This window comes from Melanotaenia boesemani, chromosome 22 (genome assembly GCF_017639745.1).
Source record: "Melanotaenia boesemani isolate fMelBoe1 chromosome 22, fMelBoe1.pri, whole genome shotgun sequence".
Lineage (NCBI taxonomy): Eukaryota > Metazoa > Chordata > Actinopteri > Atheriniformes > Melanotaeniidae > Melanotaenia > Melanotaenia boesemani.
Window position 1 is genome coordinate 3,493,415 of NC_055703.1, and position 17,382 is coordinate 3,510,796.

The following is a 17,382-nucleotide window of genomic DNA, read 5'->3' on the forward strand; positions in this document are numbered from 1 at the left end:
ATCTTTTCTTTCCACGGGTGGTTCCTGTTCCTGCAGGAGCTGCCGATTCTAGTTCTTAACAGAACCAACATACATGTGGACCACAACACAGCAGAGCTCCAGACCTCATGTTTCATTCCAAGTTAACCCAAGACGCTGAACATGACATAAGCATGGTAACAGTATGTAATGTATAGAAAAAGACTTGCCCTTCCTGACGCAACCCTCTGCATTTATCCGGGCCTGGGACCAGCTTGTTTCCCCCCTCGGGGCTGCAGATGCCGGGATTAAGCCTCATACACGCAAAGCACCAACTCACTCACTTTTATTTAATTTTTTCCTTCACTAGTTTCATTTTAGAAATTTCAGGTTGTTAATATTTTATTTTTACATGTAAATATCTTGATAATGTACTTGTACATTTCATTATTTATAGGTAAGTATTTTACTGGTCTGACACACTGGAAACCAGATCAAGCCCAATGTGGGACATGAACTAAGATGAATTTGACCCCTTTGCTTAAACCTTCAGGTGAGATGAACGGCACATTAAGGACAACAACTGTATAACAAATAAATCAAACTGAAGAAAATCTTTATTACATAGTTTAAAAAAGATGACAGCTGTTGACCTAGATGCACATCATTAGTGAGTTTTAAACACAAACCAAGAACCAGAGAAATGAAGAGAAAAGGTGGAAGCTATGGAGAACATCTGGAGGTTACTGCATAAAAACGAATCTTTGGGTCAGAACACCAGCAGGTTGGAATACTAACAGATAGATTCACCGTGCAGCAGCTATCTGGGACAGATTAAACCCACCCTGTTGATCAGAGAATCCTCTGGTTTGGTGTTTTTATACTTTCTGTTACAGCAGACAACAATGACAACTAAGGAGATACGCAGCACTTAACAGAATAAATGAGAATCTGATATAGTGAAGCATGCCGTACTGTCAGAGATGGATCTAGCTGTGATCTAGCCTACCTTCTACACAGAAAATGAACCACGAGGTTCAGAACCAGGCCTCATGTCAGCCATTAAAACATGTGACATGCTGCTTTCTGTGCAGAGTTGGACAGGTTTGTCCTGAATGTGTCTTTAACAGCGGACGTTTGGGGTCGTACAGGCAAGCTACAAGACAGAAGAAGAGGACCGATTCACGATGCTGCAGGAGGATGCAGAAACATGGTGTCACAGCTGCCAAACAGCTCAACCAAGGCTTTGTTACGTCTGCTGACAGGAAACATCTTCATATTCCAGAAAAACACTGAAGAATTCCTCCATTTTTATGGAAAAAATTCTGATATTCTTACTAATGTTCACCCTGATAACTACAATAATCACCCAAATCCAAGATGACCGTTAGAAGATTCTTTTTGGTAACACAATCTTTTTTTCTTTTTTAAAAAGTTCCCTCTCTAGATTATTCCAGGATAAAATATTCCCATTGAAGTCCTTCCAAAACCAGAGGAACATCTAACAAAGTCAGGTGAAACGAGGGCACACCCTGAAAAAGTCAACAGCCTCCTACTGCTGTCCTGTCACAACTAAAACATCCGTCTTCCTCCACAGAATTCCTCTCAAACACACTTTTCCACCAACAAGACACCGACCAGAGGAAACTACCAGCTCGTCCCCTCAGATTGTCTCTCAGTCTTTGTTTTAAAGTTGTGATGGCCGGCAGAGCTTCTATGAAGAGCAGTCTGTCTCAGAGGGCTTAGACGGGGTCTGGTCTAGGGGTGTCTCCGTGGCAATTCCAAGATTCCCATTCTCCGGTCCGTTGCTCAGTGACATCTTCTCCAAAGCTGAGGGGTGGACAAACATTCAGGTGAGGGAAGCAAACAGAAATAAAAAGTGAACCTGGAGATATATATATATATATATATATAACACACAAACACAAACACACAACAGAAACTATTTCCATGTTTCCACTTTTTCCTCATTTCCAGTTATTCCTGCTACTATTTACCTGCTATCCTCACTAAACCAACTCCAGCTCAGCTGCTTTGTGGCGCCACCGTGCATCAGAAACGTCTTCTTGGCTTTATTCCAGCCATAGAGGAGCATTATTTTTCTTCTTTTCACACACACATAGAACTTTCTGCTCACTGGTTGATCTTTGGCTGCTCCTGATTGGACGTTACCGTCAATCTAAGCTCTCTGATTGGTGGAAAGTCTGACAGGAAGTGGCTTCATCATCATGTCCAGGTCTAAATAGAGGTCTCTTAGCAACATAGTAGTGATAGTGATGTTTTTATGATGAAATGTGATAAATAATGCTGTTATCATGGATCATTGTGGATTTACCAGATAGAGTCTCTGAACAAACACTACATTGATGGCTGGATTTTAAAAAATTGTAAAGCAGTTAGAATCAGAAGCTCCTCTTTTGAGGAGGAGATGACCTCCGGCAACCTGAGATTAGTGTCCATGATTTTTCTGTTAGTGATTTATTCCATTAGGTTTCCATTTCATTCATTAGTCAAATCTAACCTTTGGGTTTTTCATGAATAAATGAACATGCAGATGAACTGAAACTCCTTTAAGGAACATATTTTAATATTTATTTCAAAAGTAATGAAGTAGTTACTTTTCCAAATAATTAAATACTTTTATAATGCTGTAACTCCGTTACTAACACTGTTACTTTTTGCAAGAAGTAACTATAAATTAGTTTTTTAAAGTAACGGGCCCAACTCTGGAAGTGATAGCACTCAGGGATGCCGGAGATCTAGTGGAGTTTTAAGGGTTAAGGTGAGTACCGTCGCCAGGTTGGACAACTCACCCTGAAGTGATGCTGAGCTGTTGCCGGGTGGAGCAGTGCTGCTGCCATCGTCCACTTCATCCAGGTAGAGTCGGTACCGATGGCCGCTGTCATCCTCATACTCCACGTTCTCATCATCACTGTCTACTTCTGGAGCCACGTACACCACCTCAAACTCGATCTGTCCTCGCTGCCGTGACAAGCAGAGCATTTCAGAGACTTCCTGGTTTAACTAAGTGTGTGTGTGTGAGTGTAGAAATCCCACCTGCTGGGAGAGAATGGTGACTGCTTCCTTGTGTTTGGCATCTCGTAGGTTGATGCTGTTGACAGCGAGGATGGCGTCTCCCACATGTAGACCTCCACATCTGTCTGCAGGCTGGCTTGGATGTATTTCTGAAATCAGAATGGGAACGCCGTGCTCCTTCCCACCCTGAAGAAAACGTGACACCAGAGCAGTGGTGCTGTTACATTCACATCCCCCAAAGCACAGAACTTCACCCGGATTCGTGTGACCTGGACTGAACTGCGCTGGAGGTTAGAGACGTGAATCTGAAGATGGAGGATGTGATGGAGCATCTGTTCAGTTGTCCATGTCCACAGGCTGAGACTAAGGCTACATTCACACTGCGGATCTTAATGTTCAAATCTGATATTTTTTTCTGAAATCAAATTTTTTTTGCGTGGTTGTTCACATTATCATTTCAATGCGACCTTCATCATACTTAAGTGTGAACAGTATGTGGCCATGACGTGACACGTATGTGCAGAGGAAAGCATGACGTGACACGTGCATAGTGTTTATGGAAGTAAATATGGATTCGTCATGTGTTTTTGTTTCAATTTGGAAGTACTTGCATGGTCAGAACCAACGGAATTATGTTCAATTGATAAATGTAATTATTCGATGTTGCTGCGATCTGTTTTTGTCTTTTGTCCCAATTCTATGATGTCAAAGTCGGATAAAATGAGGGATTATCATTCCGACCGAGGTCGCGTCGATGCAGATCGGATATGCATCCAATCTAGGGCCACATATGAAAGAGTCCCGGGTCAGATTAGAAAGAAAAAAAAATTTGTGCCGTACAAACTCATTAAAAAATCCGATATGAGTCACATATGGCAAAAAAATTTGCAGCAACCGTGTGATGCTGTCATGCATCATGTCATGCCAATGTAGAGCAAAACTTCTTAGGAATGTTACCAACACCTGGTTCAATCTATCACACCCAGGATTAAAAAGGGGGTCCGACTCGGTACTGAAGTGTGTGCTGAGTGTAGATGTGGATAATGAGGAAGAACAGAAAGTGGTTAATGATAATGCTTCATTAGGTTTTGTCATCTCAGAACATGACCCTGTTCAGGTTCAGTTTCTGTGGTAAAGTCTAAATCCTGTAAATATCAGAAAAACAGTGCAGGGTTCTACTGTGTGTGTGTTCTACTGTCCATGTCATGACTCTGTCTGTGCTACAACTACCACCCATATCGCCAGGATTGATGAGACTTTGTATCAATAAATAACTGAAGAAAATTCTCCAACATCCCCCCGACAAAGTCAGTTACTGATCCAGCTTCAGGATGCAGCTGTGTCCATTTTTAGCAAGAGAAACATAAATCTTCTTACTGTGATGGAGATTCCCAGCCCTTCATGATCCTCCTTGACCAGCACCACCTTCCTGATAGGGCCTACTCCCTGGGTCTTCTTCAGCATGTCAGGGTCCTGTAGCATCAAAAGTTTAGGTCTGGAGACAAAAGCCAGTTTCAGATGTTTGGTAGTTTTACACTCACATGTCCCACGGGGGAAGGAAGAGGCTTCTTTGGGTCGCTGCGACCTCGGCAGGCCCGGATGACCGTCTTATGGCGGTGAAGGTGAATTTCTGCCTCCAGCTGATTCCACAGCTTGTCGTGGGCTGGACCTTTCATGTCCCGACCAAGTAACTGGATCTGCTGCACCCTGAGAGGGAGACCAAAATGAGACCGCTCATGAATAAATTCTCTTATATGAACCAGGGATGTTATGATTACTTAATTTCATGATTAATTGCGGTATTAAACAGCATGATTAATTAAGCATAAAGACCATGAACATGGAACAAAGTCAGCTTCTCTCGCCGAGATGCCAAATTCGGATTTTTACTTTAGCATAAGTAATACTTTTTTTTGTTGTTCATGCATTAATGCAAAAAACTAATAATGCATTAATTCCACAGATTAATCTCTTCACATTAATACTTTAATTCTGACAGTTAAATCTAATTAAATCTTTAAGACCTTCATGTGTTAATGTGATTTTACAGATTTATAGTTTTAGCAAATTAACACAAAACAATTGTAAAATCATTACTTCTTTGGTCATAATTGTACCAAGAAAATCTGTAATCATGATATAATTATTATGGACTGCTGCAGACTCTATTCTGTCCTGGAGACTCTTAACTTCAGCAAAGTTTTCCTGTAATCAGGCGGTGGACTAAATGTTAATGATGCATTATGATCAATACAAACAATATTTTTCAAATCAGTTTCATGTGTCTGTAAATCTAGAAAACGTGTGAAATAAAGATCTACTGGTTGTTCTTTATCCACAGTGTATCTGCATTTACACACAGAGTAACTTTTCTGAGGGAACTACTTCGTGTCAGTTAGTAATTATAGATCTAGATCTACATCAGGAGTTCCCCAGGCTCCATGTTGGGCCCTCAATTGTTCACCATCTACAAGCTTCCACTAGCTCAGATCATTAAAACAAATCAAATATCTGATCATAATTATGCTGAGGACACTCAGCTTTATGTTACTGTCTCACCAGGGGACTCTGATCCCAGACAAAGCTTTAGTTCATGTCTCGGTCTGGATGTTCCGGATGTTTCTGCAGCTAAATAAAGATAAATCTGAAATCATTGTATTTAGAACCAAAGATGAGAGTTCAAAGATTAGTGTCCAGGTTCAGTCAGCAATGTTTAAAAAAAGAATAATGACAGATCAAATCAGCAAATCAGACGTTTACCACCTGAAGAATAGATCTAGAATAGGATTTATCCTGAATGTTCCATCTTGTGTCCTCAAAAAGTCCCAAAAAACATTAAAATATCACTCCAGTTCCCAAATCTTTTCACTGGCTTCCTGTGAGACAAAGAATTTATTTAAAAATAAAGTATAGGAGTGTATTTATTGCTTTTCCTCTTTCTCATAGTTATTTTCTACTTAATTTAATTTTATTAGCATTTAACTTTATTATTAAAATACTTCATTTACTTCATTTATACTTACTGCTGCACTGAAATTTCATTTCATGGAGACCTCAGTTAAGTTTGTTTTTGGTCACTTTTTGTCACTTTCGATACAGTTTTTGTCTTTTTCTATTTTTTTGTGTCCAATTTTGGGTCACTGCTCATGTGGTTGTCCGGACCAGACAGACACCCTGCATAACAATAAAAAGAAGGTAAAAAGACAGGAAAAGAAAAAGGATGGAATTAAGACAAGACTTAGGCTATGTCCACACAGCACCGAAGCCAGTTCAGGTATGAAAACGGTGGCGAACACTAGGAGAAAGGCTTCAACGTCCGCACGAAACCACTGCAGTACATACAAGGCTGTAGGGGGCGCTATGATGATTAAAGAGTAACACTCCAGAGCTAGAACAAGACGTTGTGCATGCACAGATAATGACATACTTGGTCCTGCTGTTGATGGTACAGCAGCACTGTGTTGTAACAGCAGTGCATTTTGGTGTTAAAGCTGCACACAAGCCAGGACTGTCTGGAGCAGAACCACAACACAGCTGGTCATCAACGCCATTATTATTATTTTTAAACAACTTTATTTAAATATGAAACATATCAATGTTTACAGATATATAATAACAGAACAAAACTAAATAAAGAGAATGAAGGGGGCAACATAAACAGTGTCAAGAAAACAGGAAAAAGAAGGAGAGACAAGAAGAGGGAGCTTAACAGTCTTTGCATTCAGCATTCAAGTTGTACTTTTTAAAAGGTTCAATAGTCCGTAAAGCCTGAGCGTTTGTGGAGTTTTTAATAGAGGCTGAGTACTGGTTTATGTCAAGGATGAAAACAGAGCAGAGGGGTTTGGTATTTGAAAATTTATATTTATGAATATGATATTTGGCCAATGAAAATTTATATTTATGAATATAATATTTGGCCAAGATAAATATCAAATTCATAAGAAAAAGCTCATTATTATCATGACTGAAAAAAAGTTAATAAGTTAATAAAATATCAGACCAAAATTTCTCATCAAACAGACACGTCCAGAATAGATGAGCAAGAGTTTCAGAGGAAATATCACAGAAAGAACAACTGGTGTCGATATTATTTTTAAACCTATGTGAAATAAATGATTTCACAGGATAATATTTATCTGGGATTTATAAGAGATTTCTCTCATTTTATTAATTAAAAGATATTTGTAAGGTAAAGACCAAATTTTCTTTCAGGGAAAGTTCTCAACCACATTGTTCCAGTATGAGAGAATATGAGGAGAGGATGCAGAAAGTTGTAAAAAAAAAAAAAAAAAGAAAGAAGTGGTCTACGGACACCATTATTGTTGTTATGTTTGACACGCGTTCATCACACTGACGTCATATCCGTCGCAGTGGTGCAGTTAGACTGTATATAAAAGATGGACGGAGCCTCCGTGACGTCACCCGTAGGTTTCTGAAGAGGTGAATTGAAGTTCGTTTATTTCTGCTTTGAAGTTGGTCTTTTTAACATGGGAGTCTATGGGGATCTGCTCTGTTTTGGAGCCCCTAGTGGATGAGGGGGGAACTGCAATTTTTTGCACTTCCGCATAGGCTTCACATTTACTGCCGGAGGTTGCTGCTTGGAAAAAACCTGAAGTCTGATCCAGACCTGGACAGTCCTGGAAAACCTGAAGTCTGATCCCAACCTGAGTTCTGGACCAGCCTTCAGGTTTCTGGTCTGCTCTTTATAAAAACTGCCTGTTTTTATAAACACTGAAGGTTTTTCTTTACCTGTGTAGACGTAACGTTCCCTTTAGCTATGGATCAGGAAAAACTGTAAATGTAGAGACTGAACTTCCAAGTTTTCCTGCTTTAACATCAGAAACACGTCTTACTCTCATTTTTCTGATGATTCCTTTTAATTTAGTCTTTTTGACGTTGTGCTGCGGTGATGAGTCTTCTAACATTTAACATCCACTAAAACAGGATGAGCAGCATCGTTAGTTTTATTGAGCTTCATTCCAGAGTAGCTGTTCGCTCCATCTTCTTACCTGCCAGCCAGTTCCTTGTCCAGGTATTTGGCAGCCAGTCTGGCTCCATACACTTCGGCCTGTAGGACGGCCATGTGTCTGCGAAGGGCCTCGTTTTCTTTTTTAAACAGTCGCACTTCTGCTTCCAGCCTTGCCTCGGCTAGTTTCTCCTTCTTACTGGCTTCCAGCTCTTGCTCCTAAAAACAGCAACAACCTGTGTTAATGTGATGGTAGATACCAATCCAGACTACATTAATATATTTTGGAATCGGGATTCACATTTTTTCCTGAATCGTGCAGCCCTACTGTGAAACTATTTGGTTTCAATCTGAACTCAGAATGAAGACGTGGTGATAAATACAAAGACATTTGTTTGTAAATGGGAATTGGTTGTCAAACATTTTACCTGGAAAAAAAAAAGTTAAGATTGTTAAGATTTCATAAAATTCCACCACTTTTTCATATTTAAAGCATAAAGGCATTTTTTTCTTTGAACAGAATTAAAAACAATCAAGCTTCAGAGCACTGTTAGCCTCCCTCAGTTTAAAACTCTGTAAGACATGTTGATGAGAGACCAGGATGGTGAAGGTGCTTTGCTGCATGACATGCTTTGACCTCGTGAATATTGTTGTAATGTTTGTTTTAATATCATTGGGTATTCTTTAATGTATTGTCCTGTGTAAAACTATATCAATCCATACAAAGATCTGGTTCTGATCAGTTTTGAGAAGAAAGACAAATTCAGAACGAAGATCAAAACTGTGGATGTTAAGTTCTTATTAGAAATTCCATATTCTGCTCAACAAACCCAATCGAACAAAAAACTTACCATATCTTCCAGTGTGGGTGTAGGCTTCAAGGGGAAAAGAAGCAGAAGAAAACAGAAAGAAGTCGTAGATTAGAGAAACTCCCAAACAAGTGAATATTCAGCAAAGGTAGTAAAGACATTAGTACTGTTAAACAGGCTGGAAGATTATACTCTACTCATCCCAGAGACTGAGAAATGCAGGTGTTATAGCAGCAGGTAAGGTAGAAAATTAGAGTAAAAGCTGAAAATATCAAATATACTACAATAAAAAAATACTGTAAAAGAATAGAACAGAATAAAAATCTAATAACTATTGAAAACAAAGAAGTTAGAGCACAACAAAGCAACAGCAGCCCCCACCAACTCCAACTGAAGCTTCATGACATGAATGCCACATTTCTATCATACACAGTTAGAACCAGAACCAGTACTAGTCCCACATACTGGACCCAACACTTTATGGGTCCAGGAGACAGGAAAAGGCTATGCACAACACTTAGAGCAAGAATATGCTAGTTTTTAACTGTGTGTGTGTTTATCACGAGGATTTTACGTTCATTCACTTTCTCACAAATGAACTCTACACATTACGTTGCAATTTCCCAGTAACCAGCAGGGGGCAGTGTAAGGACTAGTTAGCCCAGGTATGAGGCCACAGGATGGCCAGCAGTAAAAATGATTAAAAGGTTAGAAGATAAAACACGATTTGATTGGTTTAGGGTCCTTACATCCCATCTACAACACCACTGCTGTTCTTCCTACTGCAATCTCTAAATGAACCAATCTCTAACCTCCTCTATTGTCGCCATATTTATTGTTTGGTTTCATATTCAGAGCATAAAAGGCATTTTATGGGAATTATATTAGTTTCCTCTTTTATATGCACCTTATTTATTGTTTGGTATCCACCATACAGATTCAGAAACCGCATCTTTATTGTAAACTGTTTTTTATCTGCAGTAGTCAGCCCTGATTTGACTTTCAGCCAATCAGCATTCAAACCAATCAGTTCTGAGAACTTTGCATTGGAAGCTTTTTGGAGGACAGATCTGGAAGTTCATCTGTGTGGGCTGAAAGAAACGGTTCCTCAGTGAGGGGAGGAAATGTCTCATTTTTATTAAGTTTAAATTTATGTATCATAGGTATAAACTGCTCTCTGCTGCTGCCTCCTGGCCAGATCATCACTGTAAATGAGAGCTGGTTCTAAACTGAATAACTTGGTTAAACAAACGTATAAATAAAAACCTGAAAAATGGAGGAAATCATGGGCTGGACACATTCATTAGCTGGTAAAAAGGTTGAGGCTGAGGCTACTTTTTATTGACAGAAAAGGTTGGTTGCTGCTACCGTCATGCTGGTTTTAGACGCCTCGTCTCAGAGTCTATGTGCTCTGGATCCTGTGTAGCACAGGGATTTGGGGTTCATTACTCATCACTGTTTGTTATATAAACATGGTGGATGGCCCTCTGTGTCCATACAAAGGCTGAGATGTTGGCATGTTAGAGATGTGCTTGGTCTGCTTCTCTTCTACTTCTCAACCTTCTTCATTTTGAAAACATCAGAACTTTATAGTCTTCACATCCTGGAATTTTTATTATTTTCTGTCCCAAGGATGATGAACCGATGTGGATGGGTTGTGGTTGGGGTGTGGACAGGGTTGAGGACAGGGTTGTGGATGGGTTGTGGGTGGAGTGTGGACAGGGTTGAGGACAGGCTTGTGGATGGGTTGTGGTTGGGGTGTGGACAGGGTTGAGGACAGGGTTGTGGATGGGTTGTGGGTGGAGTGTGGACAGGGTTGTGGATGGGTTGTGGGTGGAGTGTGGACAGGGTTGAGGACAGGGTTGTGGATGGGTTGTGGTTGGGGTGTGGACAGGCTTGTGGATGGGTTGTGGTTGGAGTGTGGACAGGGTTGAGGACAGGGTTGTGGATGGGTTGTGGTTGGGGTGTGGACAGGCTTGTGGATGGGTTGTGGTTGGAGTGTGGACAGGGTTGAGGACAGGGTTGTGGATGGGTTGTGGTTGGGGTGTGGACAGGCTTGTGGATGGGTTGTGGTTGGAGTGTGGACAGGGTTGAGGACAGGGTTGTGGATGGGTTGTGGTTGGGGTGTGGACAGGCTTGTGGATGGGTTGTGGTTGGAGTGTGGACAGGGTTGAGGACAGGGTTGTGGATGGGTTGTGGTTGGGGTGTGGACAGGCTTGTGGATGGGTTGTGGTTGGAGTGTGGACAGGGTTGAGGACAGGGTTGTGGATGGGTTGTGGTTGGGGTGTGGACAGGCTTGTGGATGGGTTGTGGTTGGAGTGTGGACAGGGTTGAGGACAGGGTTGTGGATGGGTTGTGGTTGGGGTGTGGACAGGCTTGTGGATGGGTTGTGGTTGGAGTGTGGACAGGGTTGAGGACAGGGTTGTGGATGGGCTGTGGTTGGGGTGTGGACAGGGTTGTGGATGGGTTGTGGGTGGGGTGTGGACAGGGTTGTGGATGGGTTGTGGGTGGGGTGTGGACAGGGTTGAGGACAGGGTTGTGGATGGGTTGTGGTTGGGGTGTGGACAGGCTTGTGGATGGGTTGTGGACATACCAGTCTGTCTTTGATGGTGTCTGAGTCCTCAGCTTGACCTTCCTTGGCACGGAGCTGCAGCTGGAGAGCATGAAGCTGCAGGAGAAGGTCATGGACCTCCCTTTCTACCACGACCCGCTCAGATTTGGCCTCAGTCAGCTCAGAACGCAGATCAACCAGCTGGGCCTAGAGAAGATGTACGTATACATGAAAGAAAAGAAGGGTGGAGGAGAGGAGGGTTAGCGGAAAGGCACAAGTGGAAAATGCTTCAGATCAGAAGTGAAAAACCCAAACTGTGTGTTTGGATGTTTGGAGGAGGCCCCACCAGCAAGGAAACCACCTCTGTTACTATGCTTTCACCGGAACAACATCAGCTTCTTGTTCCTAATCAAGCTAGTTTATTGGTGATGTTTCAGACTGGTATAAAACTCATCTCAGTCCATGTTCCACATTCAGCTCAATCTGGTCTCCAGTGTGTTTATATATATATATATATATATATATATATATATATATATATATATATATACACACACACACACACACACACACATAGTATATCTACCTGCCCGGATCTGGTTGCATTTCTCTACGCAAGATATGAAGCCGTTTATAAGGTGGCCAAGTTATGTCATTATTTGCTTTTTTTGCTGTCATTCATTTATATTAATAAATAAATAAAACACATTTTGATTGCAAAAGCATTCAGTTTAAAGGTCCCATATTATACACTTTATTCCCAATCTGAGACCATTCATTAATATCTAAATGAAATATTTCCGCCATGGTATGGACAAATCGACCCTCAGTTTGAGTGCAGCGGCTTCTCTTCACCTCCCTCTTTTTAGCAGCTTCAGAAATGTGCCGTTTATGGTGGGCGGAACCCTGGTGGAGCAGCTCAGCTGTTGGCTCCGCCCATTGCATCGCCCGTCATGAGATGATTGACAGGTTAATATATTTTCAAGCTATCAGACTAATAAGGCCGAAACGATAAAATAACTGCCAGCTCTTACCTCTCCAGCTGTGTCACGGACAGTTGGTATTGAACCTGGCTTCAGCTTCAAACGGTTGGCGAAGCCTGCTTTCCATGCCCCCATGTTGTGGAAACAGTCCTCTTTGAAATGCTGGCCACAGACATGCAAAACCTTTGGAAGTTTTCCGGGTACATTTCCTCCAAAAATAAAATTAATCCACTCAGTCCTCGTGGGTTCAGTGGATGGAAGTAAAAAAACGTTTTCGTGTTCATTTATGCAGCCACAAACAGAACAGTGCTTCTGTCGCTTAGCCATGTCCGCTAACGAGGGTTGCCGAAGAGGGAAAAACACTGGGCGCTAGGTGATTTTTAGAGGGCGGGCTTTGAGAGCCGGTAGACGGGTCCATCGCTCTGTGGGGAGTGGTTATTGTCCCTTATGACGTCATAACGTACACGCTTTCAAACAAGCTCATTTCAGCGCTTACTTCCCTAGAGGTGGAGCAGGGGGGAGAGAGAGCGCCTGAAAGAGTTTCACACTTACGGGTCTCCTACACATGCGGGGGGACCAGTATGACTGTTCCAAAACCATTAAAAAGTGAATTTTGCATAATATGGGACCTTTAATATTGCTTTTAATAAGTTTAACATGTTTCAAGAAAGAAAAGAAAAAAAATTGGATTACAATTGGAAATCGGATTTGGTCTGAAAAAAATCGGAGATTCTGAGATTCAGCTTTAAAGAAACTTTGACCAATCGCAACGCTCCTTTTCATTATGTGATCCATGACATCATCACGTCCACTTCCTGTTTCAGATGGTTACCTTGCTAACTTGTGTGAGAGGGAAATATGTCAGAACAGAGCAGAGAGAAGGGTAAAAGGAAGGGAAAACGTTTATCTAATTATAGTAAAACTGTGTATTGTAAAATGTGCCTTTCTGTGGATGAGGGTCCTTATTAGGTTTGATGCCACTTTTCAGTTTTAAAAGTTTAGATATAAATGAGAAAATGTTTTTCTATAATTACTGTGTTGTTACAGATTCTGAAGAGAACATGTTTTGTTGTTTCTGCACACGGTGTGCGTCCTGATCTGTTCAGCAAGTGGCTTCTCAGCAGGTGCAGCTTCCCCCAAAATAACCTGTTAAATTTATGAGGCAATCTGCAACCCCTGTTGAAACAAAACCAGCCATCCCAGTGCACATCTAGCTCCTGTCTACTCTGGGATTCTTGGCCACCAGAACATTTCAGTGGGAGATTGGAGACATTTTATAGCCAACACTAAGCAGAATAGTTGGATGCAATCATCTCTCTGACCTCAACTCCATTTCCCATACAGACCTCACCAAGAAGCCCAAATTAAACAAGCATTTCAGCCATTGCTGGATTCCCAAACATAACATGCAGCCATAGATTGCACCCACAGCGCAATAAAAGCACCATCACACAATGAATTCAGCCTTGTGAACAGGAAAGGTTTTCATCCAGTTAATGTCCAACTAACCTGCAATCCACATATGTCTCTGTTAAAAGTTGTTTCCCGGTGGCAGGAGGAATGCACGGCTCATTTTTTCTGCAGAACAGCTCCGTAGGGGTGTGCGCCTCCAAGCAGGAGCTGGCTGATTGGTGAGTATTACAGCATTTCAAGATTATTTTCTGTGCTTTATACGGTTTATTATAACATTTCTATAGGTGATCAGGGGTTTCCACTGAAGCCATGGCTAATAACCCCCGTAGCCAATCCAAGGACGCCGCAAGAGCAGTACTATAACCGGGTCCATAAGCGTTCAATAAGTGTTATTCAGCGTGCAAAAGGCCTGCTAAAAGGCCGATGCTGTGCCTGAAAATGTCTGCCACATCATCTTGGCTTGCTGCGTTCTTCACAACTTGGCCATCAGTCAAGGCACCCCCCGGGAACCCCTAAGGGTAGCTGACCTGATGCCTAACAAAGAACCTGTCCTGCCCCCTAATGCCACTGCCATTCACAGGGAGGATCGTACATTTTAGGCAAGTCTTCCTGTTGTCCATTTCTGAAACATGACGAATCTGATCCAACATGTTAAAGTTTATTTATTTAACATTTGTGTTGTGCATGTAGCAATATGTGCCAGTGACTCAGTGATTTGCCAAAAGGTGTTAGCAGTGTTTGTCAGTTGATCCTTCATTTCATTTATGGATCTGGTTGTCTCTTGTTAATAATGCAGCATTGCCTCCATCATTGTCTCCGTTGGAGAGCGTCTTTGTCTCCATCAGGAAAAATTCCACATGTCCCCGAAGTTGCTGACAATACGGGTATCCATGGTTGAGAGCTGGGTTTAAGCTTGTCCTCCTCCAGTTGCAGATATTTCATGCCTGTGGGCCTCGACACGTTCATTGGTGCTGACTTTGATGCAGCTGTTACATTCACCCAAGATTAATTTTTCCTTTTGTTGGTCACACCTGCATTAAGTGTTCCAAACAGTATGTTGTGGTTTGTACCTCAATTTCAGTGCCAGAGAAATTCCTCTTCTTCGCCCTCTTTCCAATTTTTTGAGGGAGAAAAAAAATCCATTTACAATTTTTAAAGGGATTGCTGCCACCATAAATGATCAATTGGAGGGGTTTCTGAATGCAAAAGAGCCTGAACATGCACAAGCATGGTTCTTTATAACAGGTGGGATACAGGTGTTAATAACAACAGAGAATACTTACTGGTGTGCGTACACACGTTTAATAAATCAGGATATTTTTTGTACGTCAGATCTGTACATATTTGTCGGTGGGCATGGTTTCTATGCCTGTAAAACAAAGGCCTGCCTATTTTGCAGGTCTTTTGTAGGCAAATTTTTTAATTTTCTTAAAGAACAATATAGATGGTTTTCATCACAAATAAGTAATACTATGTTGTTCACAGCTCATAAAGCACATTTTAGAGTCACAGTCCAAGTGGGGCAGCAATAGCTTAGGTAAACGGGTCATCCAATAATCTGAAGGCTGGTTTCAGGGGGTTTGGTCTTCTGGGGTGGGGGGTGGGGCTGAGACTCAAAAGTTGATTGTAGCGTATTTCAATAAACTATACAGAATTAAATCTTTAGCTCCAGTAACAACATGAAATAAAGTTTTTATATCAGTGATCAGAGAGCTGGGAGAGGGAGGTATCACGTGAGCAGCTGAACGACGCGTCACCATCCCTCTCGGGTTCATTCCAGTTTACGTCTTACATTCACTAACCAGTAAGTCCACTCTTTAATAACCCAGAATTCCACTAACCTCCAGTTTGTGGTTGAGCTGGAATACCGTCTGAGTTTTGTGACAGAGCTGAGCAAAACAGGAGCTCAGGCTGGTCATCTTCTGCCGCCCCTCGTAGGTTATATCCACCTGATCCGGGTCTATTTCTCCCAGCAGGAGATCCACGTCCACGAAGGCCTTATCAAACTCCTTCTCCAGAACCTCCAGCCATCGAAACATCGACATAGCCGGGCCGAGGCCTGAGCTGTGGCCCGATGGTGAGCATCCAGCCGAGGCGGACATGGTCAGAGTCCTGCGCTGACGTTGACGTTAGCTCCCGGGCTAATCCGCTGAGGCAACGCCGATAAATGAACGTTTAGAGCCGAGGAATGGAGCTCGTGCTGGATTAATGATGGAAAATCTGTGTTTCCTGAGAAAATCTCTGTCTGACCAGGAAGTCCCTCATCAGGCTGACGACTTCATCTGGACAGCAACTACTACTGTCTGCTGCGCTGGATCAGCAGGAACCCTCCTCATTGGTTCTCTCGTCGTGACGCAACTCATGACGTAGTGTGTAGCTTTCGTTCACTTCCTGTTTGATTTGATAAACTGCGATGTTTGTTTCTCTTATTTGATCCGTGTTCTCCCCTTGGTATTTTTTGTTCCCATTTGATTTGTTTTTATGTCTTTATATGCTTCTTTATAAGTTATTTCTTTCTCTTACTTCTTCTCTGAGGAACAGAACATATATATTGTAAGGACAAGTTGAATGTACTATTTAACCCTTTATTAATAAAGTTATTTAGAAATTTGATTAAAATATTGTGTCTTTTCCCCAAAAAATTTAAAGCACTTGAATATATGGTTAACTTTTTTTGTATTCAATGCAAAGTTTTTCATTAATAAGATATCTAGAGGAACAACCATTATTTCCCATATTTCTAACAGAAATAACCCTCTTTAAATCTCTTTAGATTTTCTCAGACAGAAGATTTTTATTTAAAAAAATAATTGTTTCATTTTGTTGTACCGATTACAGGCATCATAGACATGTCATGTCCAAGGCTCTTCTGACCTGGGGCCTCATTTATAAAACTGTGCATAGCAAAGCAAACTACAGGTGGCATACGTAGGGGGAAAAAGGAAATGTGGCACACAAAAACTTTCAGATTAATAAAAGCATGTGCATGCAAATCCCACGCCTGTTTCCATTTATAAATCAGAATCAACTCTAAAGTGGGTGCACGTGAGGGAGAGCCTTGCCCCGGCCACATGGTGACTATAAAAGATCAGGTGAAGGCCTGTAATAAATATTGTCAGACTGACATCCTGATGGACCACGTTGAAAAACTAGAAAGGATTTTATTTGGTTGGCACAGCACGGGGATGGTTACCAGAGTCAGAAAGGCAGAGGAGGGCAGCACGTGGCAGATGCTGTCAACACAGTGTCAGAAAGCAAGACACTGGTGGTGGTGTGGCTGGATATCTCAGTTGACAGGGCATCCATCTCCCATACAGGAGACCAAAGTTTGAATCCCACAGGGGTGAATATTAACACTATCCTAACGCTGCAGCTCACGGTAAGTCACTTTGTAGATAAGCGTCTGCTAAATGATGGTAATGATCCTTAGGAGTCCTTTGTTTTAATTTAGAAGATAAATATGTACAGATACGTCTGAGATTGGTAGCAGTTTATTTAGAGTTAAATAATATTTCTAGTTCCTGGGTGTTCTAGATGGGTCTGCAGTGCTGCAGCAGTGGTTGGAAAGGATGAGGCCAGAGACTCCACCCACCACTGCAGCAGCCATGTCCTCAGAGGAAGTCCTGCAGATGCAGAGGGACACGATCAGCACTATTAACCAAGTGG

The 17,382-nt window shown here is 41.7% G+C and overlaps 1 protein-coding gene across 2 annotated transcripts; it reads right to left on the reverse strand.

The window, feature by feature from the left end:
- Positions 1 to 557: 557 nt before the first annotated feature.
- Positions 558 to 16,137, reverse strand: gopc (golgi-associated PDZ and coiled-coil motif containing). 2 transcript variants are annotated; one of them, XM_041975866.1, is made up of 9 exons: positions 15,558 to 16,137; positions 11,363 to 11,527; positions 8,812 to 8,835; positions 8,004 to 8,179; positions 4,536 to 4,701; positions 4,372 to 4,467; positions 3,016 to 3,180; positions 2,772 to 2,940; positions 558 to 1,788 (listed from the first exon to the last, which is right to left on the reverse strand). In XM_041975866.1, the coding sequence occupies exons 1-9, from the start codon at positions 15,816 to 15,818 to the stop codon at positions 1,673 to 1,675; spliced, it is 1,338 nt and encodes a 445-aa protein (XP_041831800.1). In that variant the 5' UTR covers positions 15,819 to 16,137; the 3' UTR covers positions 558 to 1,672. The 2 variants fall into 2 exon arrangements, with proteins under 2 accessions (XP_041831800.1, XP_041831801.1); XM_041975867.1 differs by lacking the exon at positions 8,812 to 8,835 and having other exon boundaries at positions 15,558 to 16,136.
- Between the last annotated feature and the right edge of the window lie 1,245 nt (positions 16,138 to 17,382).

Bases quoted from the DNA above. Each gene is read 5' to 3' on its own strand.
- gopc (XM_041975866.1), bottom strand. From the start codon at position 15,818: ATGTCCGCCTCGGCTGGATGCTCACCATCGGGCCACAGCTCAGGCCTC. The intron at 4,702-8,003 runs GTAAGAAGATGG...TCTCCCTCTCAG, and splicing joins GACAAGGAACTGGCTGGCAG to GGTGCAGCAGATCCAGTTAC. The intron at 3,181-4,371 runs GTAAGAAGATTT...CGTTTTCTTCAG, and splicing joins GGCTGGGAATCTCCATCACA to GGTGGGAAGGAGCACGGCGT.